Source organism: Notolabrus celidotus, chromosome 19 (assembly GCF_009762535.1).
Source record: "Notolabrus celidotus isolate fNotCel1 chromosome 19, fNotCel1.pri, whole genome shotgun sequence".
NCBI classification, from domain to species: domain Eukaryota; kingdom Metazoa; phylum Chordata; class Actinopteri; order Labriformes; family Labridae; genus Notolabrus; species Notolabrus celidotus.
The window spans coordinates 17,840,923-17,855,474 of NC_048290.1; the positions used below are offsets into that span (position 1 = coordinate 17,840,923).

The 14,552-nt window shown below is 45.5% G+C and overlaps 2 protein-coding genes across 5 annotated transcripts in view; one reads left to right on the top strand and one right to left on the bottom strand.

The window, feature by feature from the left end:
• The first annotated feature begins 4,330 nt into the window (after positions 1-4,330).
• On the top strand, positions 4,331-10,443 carry dync2i2 (dynein 2 intermediate chain 2). The gene is made up of 9 exons (XM_034709510.1): positions 4,331-4,614; positions 6,136-6,390; positions 6,476-6,585; positions 6,680-6,837; positions 6,968-7,077; positions 7,404-7,568; positions 9,165-9,400; positions 9,491-9,648; positions 9,984-10,443. The coding sequence occupies exons 1-9, from the start codon at positions 4,537-4,539 to the stop codon at positions 10,220-10,222; spliced, it is 1,509 nt and encodes a 502-aa protein (XP_034565401.1). The 5' UTR covers positions 4,331-4,536; the 3' UTR covers positions 10,223-10,443.
• The window catches only part of sptan1 (spectrin alpha, non-erythrocytic 1), a 35,686-nt gene continuing 31,529 nt past the window's right edge, over positions 10,396-14,552 (bottom strand). For all 4 annotated transcript variants that reach the window (XM_034709509.1, XM_034709508.1, XM_034709507.1 and 1 more), the window contains 9 exons: positions 14,189-14,485; positions 13,982-14,094; positions 13,494-13,511; positions 12,357-12,411; positions 12,006-12,202; positions 11,834-11,887; positions 11,119-11,265; positions 10,898-11,045; positions 10,396-10,816 (listed from right to left, as the gene is read on the bottom strand). In XM_034709509.1, coding sequence (XP_034565400.1) covers positions 10,691-10,816; positions 10,898-11,045; positions 11,119-11,265; positions 11,834-11,887; positions 12,006-12,202; positions 12,357-12,411; positions 13,494-13,511; positions 13,982-14,094; positions 14,189-14,485 — 1,155 coding nt within the window. In that variant the 3' untranslated portion in view covers positions 10,396-10,690. The remainder of the gene's footprint in view (positions 10,817-10,897; positions 11,046-11,118; positions 11,266-11,833; positions 11,888-12,005; positions 12,203-12,356; positions 12,412-13,493; positions 13,512-13,981; positions 14,095-14,188; positions 14,486-14,552) is intronic.

The window sequence follows — 14,552 nt, forward strand, 5'->3', positions numbered from 1 at the left end:
GAAGAAGTTTCTCTTCTTCAGAGTCATGAGAAGCATCAGTTCTTTCTTCTCCTCCTCCTCCTCTCTGACTCTGGAGGTCAGAATCCGTTCCTGCTCAGACAGTCGGATGTTTTCTGACTCCACCTCCAGGACTCTGGTCTTCAGGGTGTCCTGCTTCTTGACCAGATCTTGGTTGTCCTTCTCCACCTCTGTGACTCTGGAGGTCAGAGTCTGGTTCTTCTCTTCCAGGTCTCTGTTCTCCTTCTTGACCTCATTGATTTTGGAGGTCCACTCCTTCTCTTTGTCTTCCATCTCTTTGGAGAACTGCTCTTGCAGAGCTTTGAGTTTCTCCTCCCCAGGATTCTTTTGGAGGATTTCGTTGTTTGTTCTCCTCAGCTGGTCTGAGGTCTGGATGAGTCTCTGAGAGAGACCCTCCTTCTCCTTCCTGACATCCAGGATGACTTTGTCCCTCTGTTGAAGCTGCTGTTTCACAAGCTCCAGCATCATCTGGCTCTCTCTGTTCAGGGCCACAGCCCTCTGGCTCTCTAGAGAAGCCTTAAACATTTGGTCTCTGAGCTCAGAGACGTTCTGCCTCTCTGCCTGCAGTGCAGCAGACAACTTCTCCTCCTGCTCCTTGTTGAGGCGCTGGGCGGCCTCCATCTGCTCCTCCTTGATCCTGAGGCTGATCTTGAGTCCGGAGATCTCAGACTCTTGTTTGGAGATGGTCTGGATGCTACTCTGGAGTTCTTCTGCAAACGAATTTTGTCTGAGGTCAATGAGTCCCTCCAGACGGTCCACCTTGTACTTCCCGTTGTGGATCCTGTAGCCCAGCTTTATCCTCTCCTTTTGCCATTCATTGGCCTTGTGACCGTGCTGCCGGTTGAGTTGCTGGATCTCATTCTGAGCACCTTGCAGGGCATTTGACAGCCGCTCAACATTAGCTCTTTGATCCCGCTGAGGGGCAGAACGTCCAGCCTGGTTTCCTGACATGTTTGTGTTCATTGCTCTTTCAGTAGTGATCTCAAGTAGAGTCTGTAGTGAAGTGTAGTAGATAGTCTCTGTAGTAGATCGTACCTGACTGAAATGATGAGTGTGTGTGGTTTATAGGAGTGTGTGGTTCATAGGAGTGGCTCTTTGTGGGTCCTACAATGATGTCATATTCCACATCAAAGGACTATTTGGGAGTCACACGATGATGTCATAATCACCGTCTGAGTTCAATTTCAATTCAATTTTGCTTTATCGGCATGGCAACAAAGACAATTCATACACATACATTGCATATATATTCATAACATATTATAATCATTACATATATATTAATTACATATATATTCATAACATATTATAATCATTACATATATATTAATTACATATATATTCATAACATATTATATTCATTACATATATATTCATTACATATATATTCATTACATATTATATTCATTACATATATATTCATTACATATATATTCATTACATATTATATTCATCCATCCATCCATCTTCTTTCGCTTATCCGGGTCAGGGTCGCAGGGGCAGCAGCCTCAGCAGGGAAGCCCAGACACTCCTCTCCCCGGCCACTTCCACCAGCTCTTCTGGGAGGATACCGAGGCGCTCCCAGGCCAGCTGAGAGACATAGTCTTGCCAGCGTGTCCTGGGCCTTCCCCGTGGCCTCCTCCCAGTCGGACATGCCGGAAACACCTCCCCAGGGAGACGTCCGGGAGGCATCCTGACCAGATCCCCGAACCACCTCATCTGGCTCCTATCGATCCGGAGGAGCAGCGGCTCTACTTTGAGCCTCTCCCAGATGTCTGAACTCCTAACCCTATCTCTAAGGCTGAGCCCAGCCACCCTGCGGAGAAAGCTCATTTCGGGCGCGTGTATTCGCGATCTCGTTCTTTCGGTCACTACCCACAGCTCGTGGCCATAGGTGAGGGTTGGAACGTAGATTGACCGGTATATTGAGAGCTTTGCCTTCTGGCTCAGCTCTCTCTTCACCACAACAGACCGGTACAGCGTCCGCATCACTGCAGACGCCACCCCGATCCGTCTGTCAATCTCTCGCTCCCTCTTCCCCTCACTCGTGAACAAGACCCCGAGGTACTTAAACTCCTCCGCCTGGGGCAAAGACTCTCCTCCGACCCGGAGAGGGCAAGCCACCCTTTTCTGACTGAGCACCATATATTCATTACATATTATATTCATTACATATATATTAATTACATATTATATATTTACATATTGTATACGCATTAATGAACGATTACCCATACAGCATATCTCAATGTCCTCACTTGATGCTCATAAAACCTTCACCTAAAATCAAACACCATGGGATGGTGCGTCCCTCAGGCTGTGACAGGCAGACACATATTAAGCAGCCAGAGGAGCTGCTCACCCTTCCCCCAGGAGAACTGACAGTTTCTCTTCTGGGGTTAATGTTGGAAAGTTTGTTACTATTTTAGTAATTTCCCTGTAGTGGGAATCTCTTAGTAAAGAGAACTTGCTACAGTGGAGGAGGAAGTGCATCTCTGTCTCTATGTCCCCTGTAGAGCAGTGAGCACATAGACGCTCCTCTCTGGGCAGCCATGTCTGTCTGTGTCTCCCTGTCTCTACAGCTAGCTGGTGGTCACTCAGCCTGTATTTGGTCAGGATACGTCTTTGTTTTGTATCTCTGACACTGTACAGATATTCAGATAATTTATAATCATGGTTTAGGCTCAAATAACGATTCATTCTACTTTGGGTCTTTGTTTGGTTTCTCCAGTGTTCTAAATACAGATCTTTGGAGTGCTTCATGATGAGTTTAATTTGGTTGTGTTTTGGATCAGTGCTGACTGGAGCCTGGTTGATTAGCTTCCTCGCCAGCTGACTAAGGGGACAGTTTTCAGGGTTCAGCTCTTGGGTTTTTAGTGCTTTATATTGAAGTGAGTCTTTTGGGCTTAAATTTAGATGTGTCCAAAATTTGATTGCCCGCTTCTGAATGTTTAACAGTAATGGGAAACATCTTTAGATCTCTCTCTAAAGATAAGTTTTTTAGCTATTATGAGTCCATAATCCATAAGTTGCTGTTGACTTTTATCTAACTGGAGAGTCTGGTCAGAAATTCCAAATAGCACAAGAAGGGGGTCAGGTTTCAGAATTACGTGCAACATTTCAGAAAGAGTATTAAATATACTAGACCAAAACCGAGTTAATTTTGGGCAGTCAAAAAAACTATGAAGAAAGTTTGCTTCTCTGCTATGGTATTTGTCACAGAGTGGGGATACATCTGGAAAAAATGTATGTAACTTTGTTTTAGTATAGTGAAGTCTGTGAACTATCTTAAATTGTATAAGGTGGTGTCTAGAGTTGGCAGAGTGTTTATGTATGTTCTCTAGAGCTTTGTCCCAGATAACATTTTCGATCTCTACACCCAACTCCAGTTCCCAATGAGCTTTTATACCCTGTGTAGATGCTGATGTTCCAGATAACAGTGAGTTATAAATTAAGGATAACAAATGTCTGTCCCTGCCCCTCCTCTGAAAAAAAGTATCAAACTTTGCTGATTCAATATTCTCCAATGTCGGTAAATATTTTTTAACATAGTTCCTGACCCGCAAGTATCTAAAGAAGTTATTCTTACGGAGACCATACCGGACCTGAAGGTGGTTGAAGGAGGCAAAGCTCCTGTTTTCAAGCAAGTCTCCAACCTTCCTGATGCCCAGACCTTTCCATTGTGTGAAAGCTTAATCCAAAGTAGATGGGATAAAAGAGGTATTACCCGCAATTGGTAAACATGTGGATAAGGGTTCAACATTAAAATGAGATTTAATCTGTTTCCAGGTACAGATAATGCTGTGGATCATATTACTGCTGTTCTATAATGACTTATCTATTTTAATTGGTGATAGGACCAATGCACCAATCTCATAAGGTATACAATCCTCTCATTCCATTTTAATCCAAGTAGGTTGTTTAAAAGTGTGATCCAGCCACATTATTATGTTACGAAGAGCACAAGCTAGAGTAATAGTAATACAAAAAATTGGGAAGGGACAGACCCCCCTCCGATTTTGATTTGCATAGGTGAACTTTACTAATTCTATAAGCCTTATAGTCCCACAGAAACGGAACAATAATGGAGTCAAGTTTTTAAAAAAACTTCTTAGGGAGGAAAATTGGAATATTTTGAAATAGGTAGAGAATTTGAGGGAAAAAGACCATTTTGACTGCATTCACTCTTCCTATCTAAAACTGACTTTTGAATATAAATTGTTCTTAAAATGTGAGTACAAATATTAATCATCGTTATAATAAAAAATTAAAAAGTGAGTATTTCCGTCCTAAAGAGAGCCGGAAGTGACCACTGGACTCTCCGTAACCACGGTAACCTAAGTTAGCTTGCAGTGCTCCTCGGAGTAAATAGTTAGCAAACATAGCTAGCTACCTGTGTGGAAGGTTATCACGCAGTTCTCGCTCCAAGAAACATGTTTAAACAAAGTTAACGATAATTAAAATATCCACTGTTAACCTTTACATACTTATTCAGCGCGAGGGAGCTATATTTTAAACATGTTTACAGACGAGGCGTTGGATTCAATGAATATCGAGTCTCAGTGGAGGAAATCTCAGCAGTCCACGCAGGAGTCGGTATGTTTGACTAGCAGAGATAACTTTTTTTTCCACAGTGACTGTTTTTATATGTTTTATCGTCATAAATGCCTAAAGTTAATGAATATTCAAAGTATTAGCTTCAGACGCCTTGGACACGAGCTATGCAGCTAGCTGAGGAATGAGACGTTCAAGTGTTGCTCGTAAATTTCATGAACGGACGAGTGACTTTAAACTGCAGTTAGGATGTTTGTTTCCAAGAGAAAAACCTGATATCTGTGCTTCTGGAGTATTAGAAATCCAAGGAATGAGTTGGACATACATTAATACTGATAAACAACTTTTTAAGCACGTTTTAAGCAACTACCTGTAAAAACGAGGCCACTCAAACCCCAAATATCAATGATATTGTGTCTGCTGTCTCAGATTGTAAAATTCATCTTTATGCTGAAGACACAATTTTGCACTATACTGCTGCTAATGCACAGTCTGCTGTGCATTCTGTCCAACGCTGCTTCTCTGAATTAGAAGCTGCACTCACCCAACATAGGTTGTCTTAAATGCAGAGAAAACAAAATTCATGCTCTTTTCCAGGTCCAAACATCTTAATCTGTGTACATTCATCATCAATTCCAATGCAGGCATCGAAATAGAAAGGGTGAAGATTTACAAATATCTCGGCATCTGGATTGACGAGAAAGTAACTTTTAAAAGTCATATTTTAAATTTGTCAAGTAGACTTCGACAAAAGATTGGCTTTTTTTTTTACAGGAACAAGTCCTGTTTTCCTCTCCACTGCAGGAAAACCCTGATAGAGGCAACTTTTTTATCAGTCCTCGATTATGGTGACATATTGTACAGGCATGCTTCAGCCTCTACATTAAAGCCACTTGATGCTGTATTTCACTCTGCCCTGCATTTTATTACTGATGATAGTTACAGCACTCATCAGTGCATACTTTACCAAAAGGTGGGATGGTCTTCTCTGGCAGAAAGACGTGATTTGCATTTTTACCTATTTATTTATAAAGCACTTATTGGGATGCTACCATCATATTTATCTTCGATGCTGGTTTGGTCCTCTGGAGCAAAACATACCAGATCAACTGGTTGGCTCACTCTCCAGGTTCCCAGACTTAATTCTGAGCTGGGAAAATCTGCCTTTTGCGTATTTGCACCATCTGCATGGAACTCCCTGCAAAGCACCCTAAAAATAAATGCACTGGTTTCTTTTAATCATTTTAAATCATTAGTTTTAACATTTTTAACCTCTGATTGTACCCGTTTTCATTGACATTGTGTAACATTATTTTTCAATGGTTGTAACATTACTTTTAATTGTTGTCTGTTTTTAACTGATCATCATTCTTTTAGGGTTATATCTTTTATTTGCTTGTCATGCATTTTAATGTTTCTTTTATATGCTCGTCGTCATTGTAAATGAGGGCTTGCTCTCAATGATTTTCGAGTTTAAATAAAGATAATATATATCAGTGTTTTAAGTCTGAATCACAGTTTCTACATGTCTGATGTGTATTTGTTTGTTTCCTGTTATTTCAGAGGGGCTGTCAGACCAGAGCGGTCCACAGAGCTGAGGCAGAGGTTCAGACTGTGTCCTCCACCACCAGCTGGACTCAGACAGAGGAGACACAGAACCAGGACTCAGATCAGCTCCTCCAACTAAACCAGGACCCGCCCGGCCTGCAGGACTTCCTACAGCGGGTCGAGGACTCGGTCATCAGAGAGCTGGTCAAAAACGCTCGCAGTCATGCCTTCGACGGGTTCCAGGTTAACTGGGAGGAGCACAGTGATCATGTGAGTGGAGTCAGACTCAGGTGAGGAGAATCTGTTTGAGATGTGATCAGTCGAGTTCATGCAGGACTCTGTTGCATGTTCACAGGTGTCCTGCCTCCATCGTCTTCATCATCCCGGTGCTCTGGAGAGAGAGCTTCATGTGACCGCTGTGTCCTGGAGCTGCACGGGGTCAGTGATCGCCTGTGCCTACGGCCGGTACGTTCAGCTCGTGTAAACACACCTGAAGCTTCACTCAGAGGGTTTAAAATATTCCTCACTTCACTTTGGGTTCTCATATTTTAAATTAAAGGATTGATGACGGAGACTGGAGCACTGAGAAATCCTACGTTTGCACCTGGAACCTGAACAGACACAGCCTGGACCCCAAACAAGCTGACTTGGTCATCGATGTCCCCACAGCGGTCACTGCTCTGTGCTGCCACCCCGAGCAGCCCGCGCTCATTGCAGGTACGCTGACTGATGACAGAGTCAGGAGAGGGGGTCAGGTCAAATATTAATGTCTGTGTGTGTGTGTGTGTGTGTGTGTGTGTGTGTGTGTGTGTGTGTGTGTGTGTGTATGTGTGTGTGTGGTCTGCAGGGGGTCTGTACACCGGGGATGTGGTGATCTGGGACACCAGTCAGACTCAGGACCCTGTACTGGTTCAGACCGGGATGTCAGCGGACAGCCACAGAGAGCCCGTCTATGAGGTGAGGAGATACGACCTGTGGAGCTTTCATCCAATCAGCACGCTCCTCTGATAGCTCAAACTGTGTTCAGGTTATTTGATACGAGACGAGACATTTGAGGGTGACTCAGAATTTTTAAATCTCTCACTTTCCTGACATAGAATCAGAGAAAAATCAACTGAAATGCAGCTCCTTAAAAAAGTGAAGGAGGCATTCAGTGATGTGAAATTAACCATGCAGTGTGTGTGTGTGTGTGTGTGTGTGTGTGTGTGTGTGTGTGTGTGTGTGTGTGTGTGTGTGTGTGTGTGTTTATCTGTGTGTGTATCTGTGTGTGTTTGTGTGTGCAGGTTTCCTGGGTGCCCCTGCAGAAGAAAGGAGAGTTTGGCGTCCTCAGTGCGAGCTCCAGAGGTCGGGTTCTGCTGTGGACGGTGGACTCGGATCAGAGCGTCTTCGTCCTGAACTCTGCGTACGCGTTAGTGAGGCAGCAGGTTCCTCACAGCAGCAGCTTCAAGGTGAGACTCAGAGGAGAAGACCTGAACCCTGAGGAGACCTGAACCCTGAGGAGGGGAACTGAACTCTGAGGAGGGGAACTAGTGAAGAGACAGTGTGGACTAAGAAACAAACAGTCAGAGGTTTTAACCTCATGAAACTTTTAGCAGACATTCATTATTCACTGCTTCAAGGCAGAGAGGACGCAATCTCTATCAAGATGTTTACAGAAGCATGTTGCATTCACTTGACAATACGAGACTAAATAATTATGTCAGAGTCACAAGAGAAGTTTTTATGAAAAATTAAGGTCTACTCTATATTTCTGACTCCTCAAAATCCCAGCTGAAGCTCTCATTGAGGCCTCTAACCTGCCCTGACAGTTTGGAGGTCCGTATATTTTAATATCTTTGAGTATCAGGGAAGTTTTTGTCGCTCACAGACCTGCAGGTTTTCAGACGTACAGCTCGCTCTGATGTTGCTGTGTCTCCACAGGATGAGCTGAGCTGCTTCATGGATATAAGATGTTGTATCTGAATGGACTCAGGCTAGATGTGTGGAGACGACAGAGACAGTTAGATGACGCTGTGGAGGGAAACTGAAGCCCTGCATCTCGCCATATTTGTGTCAGTGTATTGTGAGCAGAATGTTTGTTTGTTGCAGTTCCTTGTTGTCACAGTAGGTGGCGTGTGTTCTGTGGTGTTGTAGGAAGGTACAGGTAGAAGAAGAAGTAATTAGTGACAGGTGAGCTGCACACTGGGAAAACACAGGTTTGACTGTCGTTTTCAGTGAGTCTGTTGATTATCATGAGAGTTATAAATTGATGTAGGAGTGGGTGGATCAACAGAAGCTTTGTTGTTAAATGTTTGTAAATAAACCTGCTGATTAAGAGAGCACAGAGACGCTGAACAAAGGACGCATTGACTGAGTCCTGGTTCAGCAGCTCCCTGTGGATTCTAGGTTTGTTTGTTTTTCTCAGACAGTAAACAGCAACATGTGTTTTTATTCTTCTAGTTTTGTGGGATTTGATGCGATTCAAGTCAGAGTCAAGTCTGACAAGTTTAAAGAATTGCAAATAGAAATACACTTTGATCTAACCCGAACAAAACAAAACATCAGAGATCAGGGGAGAAGTGTCAGCGTGCATGAATCCTACAATTATTCCAAAATTACAACAACAAAGAAATCAGTTATGTCTTAAATAAGCAGGAACCGTTTCCTCTTTGAAACTTTATTCTTCATCCTGAGAAAACAAACCTTTTCTTCTTTAAGGGATGGAACAAAGGAGACTGTTTTCACTTTTACTCCACAAGGACACGAGTACTGTAATCTTTAGATAAAAAATTTATAAAACTCTCAAGATGATGATTCCTGTCTAAGGATGTCTGCTCCTTGTTCTTTTGGAACAAGATACACTCTCCTGTTCTGACAGAATTAACTTCAATTTCAAGATTATTTATAAAACTCATTCAGAGAAACAGCTGATCATAAAAGTTCAGATGTTCTTCTTTCATTCAGCTTTAAATCTCACAGATTATTGACCCAGTATCTCTTCATGACTGTAAACCTCAGCGGTGTTAAGTTCAATGACCTCGTGTGTGTTCCCGTGTCTCCTGCAGGCTCGTGGCAGCAGCAGCACGGTGGGCGTCACCTCTCTGGCTCTCTCTCTCTGGGACTCGGACACCTTCCTGGTCGGCTCTGAGGGCGGCCTGCTGCTCCGCTGCTCCTTCTCGTCTCAGACTCCAGCTGCGTGTCCTTCAGAGGGTCAGAGCGTGACGCCGAGGGCCCCCGCCGTGTTCTCCTTCAGGCCCCGCAGCGGACCTGTTCACTCCATACACTGCTCCCCGTTCCACAGGTAGAGACTACAAACACACGCACAGGCACACACCTGTGTTCACTGAGCGTCAGTCCCACAGAGACTCACTGTGACTCTGTATCCGTGCAGGAACCTGTTCGTGAGCGCTGGGACGGACGGTCTGGCACACCTGCACTCTCTCCTGCAGACCGACCCCCTGCTCTCCCTCAGGGTGTCAGACTCCTACGTGTTCCAGGTCCAGTGGTCTCCAAGCAGACCGCTGGTGTTCGCTGCTGCCACCGGACAAGGTACAGCACGACACTCTGATGTCATACACGACACTGGGACACGAGGGTTGATGGAGCTTCAGCAGCTCAGACTTATCATTTAGAACAACCCTGAATATTAAAAAATGTTCTGTTCAGACACGAGAGGAAGACTTTACTTCCTAAAGTGGGTCAGGTTTTAATGAATAGATGTCTCCTTCAGATTCTGTGTCTCAGTTTTTAGAGGTTCATACTCTCTGATACAGAGAGAACTTCATGTGTTCATAATGAACTGATGTTCCGTACGGTAACGTGCTCTCCTGTCTTCCTGAAACAGTACTCAGGTCTAACAAATGTATGTTGGTTCTCTCTCTCAGGCGAGGTGCAGATCTTCGACCTGGGCCGCCGGTCTCTGAGGCCGGTCGTCACGTTAGAGGAGGGAGGAGCGGGACCCGCTGCCACAAGTTTATCCTTCAACCACAAGAACCCTCGGCTGCTCGCGGCGGGGAAGACAGACGGGACGATATCGGTTTGGCAGCTGAGCACCGAGCTGACGGAGCAGAGCCCCAGAGAGAGCGGCCAGCTGGAGCTGATAGCCAATCAGGTGGCAGAATGACACCGAGCAGCCAATCAGGAGGCAGAATGACACTGATCAGCCAATCAGGAGGCAGAAGGACACTGATCAGCCAATCAGGAGGCAGAATGACTCTGATCAGCCCGGGACAGTTTGAGACTGCAGGTGGCTCTGAGTCTCATGGACTTGATTGTAAATAAAGACAGAGAGCAGCGTTTCCAGTTCTAACCAGTAGCGTTTATTAAAGCACACTCAGTTGTTCAGGTGTTGTTACAACGTGTTTGTTAATACGAGGTTCTTAAATTCATCGAAAGCACAAGCTAAACCAGCTAAAACAATCACATTCAAATGCAGACAGATCCACTATCATGAGAAGCACACAGAGTTAGGGCAGAGCGATAAATAGGACAGAGAGTTGTTATTAGTGAGTAGTGCCACGATCATGCAGTTTCAGCCGTGTCGAAGTGTGTGAGGGAAAACGCGTCCCGATTGGTCACTGGGGGGCGGGGATCAGTTGACGAACAGCGAGCGGGTGAACTCCACGAAGTCGAAGGCCGACGGCATCTCGCGGCCCTTACTGTCGAGGTACGGCTTCATGTGCGACAGGCAGTAGTCGGCCTGCTCCTTGGACAGGTTCTGGAAGAGAGAGAGGGGGACAGTTAGACCTCCACACAGATCTGAGACCAGGTCCACAGAGCGAGCGGGGACGCGTCTCACCTGGTACAGCTCTTCTTTAGTGACGTAGGGTTTGTTCTCGGTGCTCAGGGCTCTGAAGGCGCTCTCAATCTCCTCGCTCGACTTCACGTTCTCCGTCTCGCGGCTGATCATGAATGCCATGTACTCCTGCAGCGACACGTTTCCATCCCTGCACACGCACAGAAAGGTTACCCCTCATATCTCAGACAGACCCGGGTCACACGTCTGATCATGTGACGTACCTGTTGGGGTCCACCGTGTCGAGTATGGACTCAAACTCCGGATCTGGTTCTCCTTCCTCCACCATAGGCAGGTCGTAACCCAGCGAGCGTAAACAGGACTTGAACTCTTGGTGGTTCAGACGGCCCGACTTCTCTTTGTCAAAGTGCCTGAGAGGAAAGAGGAGGGGACGGGATGGGTGTAACGTCATCATCGGTCATGTTTCCTCGCAGAGTGCACGAAAGTTTGAAGTCACAGGATCTACATTACGATGAACTAACAGCGTCCCAAGCTTGTTTCAGTGACTGTGCTTCATATCGTTAAAGCAAATAATTCAAAATCATTAAAAACACAACATATAAGGATGCCTCTTATCTCTGCTGCTCACTTTTTATAACTCCCACAGGATTTCCTCTCATTTCCTGGACCTAAATGTAAGCCTATTAATCAGATATTTCTGTAAAAGTGTTCAAACCAGAAATAAAGTCTCAAACACAAATCAAAGCTAAGAAGCTACCTGTGCAGATGACCTTTTTACTGCACTTAAATCAAAATGAGCACCAAAAACAGCTGCTTTAATAAAATCCTGTGAGTGCTCAGCCAATCAGGAAGAAACCCTCTAAAGCTGAGACTATCTTGGAGTTGAAAAAGTGTCCTGAACTCGCTTGGAGTAACGCCCTGATTTCATACAAAGGATTTCAGTTGCTGAGAAAGCTCCAAAGATAGAAAACCACTTACTTGAACATCATGCTGAACTCCTTCAGAGCCTCTTCTGTCACTCCAGTGGTGTTCCTGAAAGAGAGAGACATGAAGACCTTTAATCCCTCACGACTTTCTAACATTTACTGATAGTGATCCTGGTTTAATCCCAGAACTCTGAGGTGTCATGACTCAGGAGTTTCGTGTGTACCTGGCCTGTATCTGCTGCTCCAGGTTGTGCTGCATCCTCATCCCCAGCTGGTCCAGTTGGTCCCACTGCTGAGCCAGACCCACTGTGCTGTGCTCTGTGTATTTGTTGTCCAGGATCAGTGCTTCCTCCATGGCCGCTCCCAGGTCTTCAATCTTCTTTAGCTGGCTGCGCATGGCCCGGATCTCCTGGTGCTTACGCTACGAACATGGAGACACAAAATATACATCATTACAGCCTGAAACATGAAGTCCACCTTCAACCTGCAGACTCTAACTCATGCAGAGAGAGAGAGAGAGAGGTATGCACAAAGGAATCCTGGAGGGCTTGTTTATTAAAGCAGGTGATGTTTACCTTAGTGGCCTCCAGCTGAGACTCCAGGGTTCCTGATTCTTCCACCATACACGACCTGACACGGACACAGAGAAACGTCAGACCGGTAGCAGTACAGTCTGACTACAGCGTTCACTCAGACACACAGACTCTCATTCATGCCAAAACTCTACAGGTAACCCAAAACCATGCGAGGTTAGGGTCTCTACACAGAGGACTGGAAACTGCAGCAGATCATGATCACTTTAATGTGAGTAACATGTTGAATCTGGATCTCAGGGTCTGGATTTTAGTCTGAGTAGTGTCCACCAATCAGGTATCAGCAGGAAAAACAGTCTGTATGGAGAGCAACAGCGGGTGTTCTAGAATTCTGACACCAAAGACAGAATTCTAGAATTCTCGGAGAGTGAGTTCAGAGGTTACCGCACACATGAGAAGTTAAATTAAATGACACCAAACTGAAAGACTGTTATTGTTCCAGTAAGATGATACTAAGTTCTATACATAAAGCTGCAGTTTCCGTCCCCGAGGCAAACAAAGTGACATGTAGCCCGTCTAGTCTGGTGCTCTGAGTTCTGAGGACTGGGTGGGAGTTAGTTTAGCACACCACGGCCCCACATGTGCTCTTAGACTGAAGTGCAGGAGGTTACACGGCCAGGACGGTTCTGTGTGGGTCAGAGGAAGCAACACGAAGGAGCAAAGAGGGAGACCTTCCAGAAAGATCATCAGCAACCTGGTACTGATAGACACAGATAACCCGACGATACGCTATGCTATCCAGAGAGAGGAGGAGGAGGAGGAGGAGGAGGAGGAGGAAGGAGAGATTAGACAAGACACAAGAAAACGAACACAAATAAATCTGCACAAAAACATGGAAGAGGAGGAAGAGGAGGAGGGGACATGAACGTTTCAGATCATTTACAATCGTCATCACATCATTCACAGTTTAACACACACACACACACACACACACACACACACACACACACACACACACACACACACACACACACACACACACACACACACACACACACACACACACACACACACACACACACACACACACACACACACACACACACACACACACACACACACACAACATCATCACACACACACTCATCACAAAGATTTTTGAAGTAAAGTGATATTAACCCGTCCAGCAGATACGTCCTGATTAGAAGATTGATCCAGCGAGGAAGCAGCGAGGAGAGAGAGAGAAACAGATACATGTTAAGATGAAGCAGGAATCAAACACAGGAGAGAGTTTGATTCTTCACTTTGACAGGAGATCAAATCAGATTAGACATTTCTGCACAGAGTTCTATTTACAGGTTTAAGTCTACGTCTGCCGATCCAGAACTTAGAGAAAGACTTAAATAATCTTTGTAATAAATCAGGAAACTGGGCTCATCCTCCAGGAAGAAAACGCTATATGGACACAGGTGAGAATCATGCTTTGTGCTCGGCTGATGCCTCGGCTTAACAAAAGCCGACAAACACTGCAGAAGCTCCATCATGTTCCTCTGTGATGAGCAGTAAGCCTACATCAGTGTGTTTTAACACGGTGTGTGTGTGCAGCAGGAATCATTGTGCAGCAGAAATGATGTTAAGAGGAGCAGAGTCCGATCGTCGTCTTGTACCTCGTCTCCTGCAGCCACTGGTGGAAGGCATTGGCGTGCTGAGCGAACTCCTGACGCAGCTTGTCGTTCTCCTCCTGCCTCCTCTGCTCCTTCTGCAGCTCCAGCTCTCGCTCCTGCAAACATTCACACACAGACAGCGAGAGGTTAATGCTCTGAACGTCAGCCGGCTGTCTCTGTGAGTGAAGTGTCTCTGAGTGTGCGTGAGACCTTGATGATCTTCTGCAGGTTCCTCCAGGTCTCCTCCAGAGCCTCCATGGTGAACCAGGTGTATGGGTTGGACACCACCTGGTAGCTCTTGATCTGCTGGTCCAGCTCGGCCAGCTGGTTGAAGTCCGCCTGAGCTGAGCTGAGCGAGGAGCGGAACGCCTCGTGAGCTTCGCGCAGCGCCTTGATCTCCTCCAGAGAGTTACACCTCACTGGGTCGGTAAGATCCTCCTCCGCGTTCTCGAACCAGCTGTTAAAGGCCGACGCTTTCTTAGCGAAGGTCAGGAATAAGTCCTCGACCTGGGGAGGAGAAGATAAGATGCTTTAAAGGAGCAGTGGGAGCAGATCAGAAACTCTCTCTCTGCTC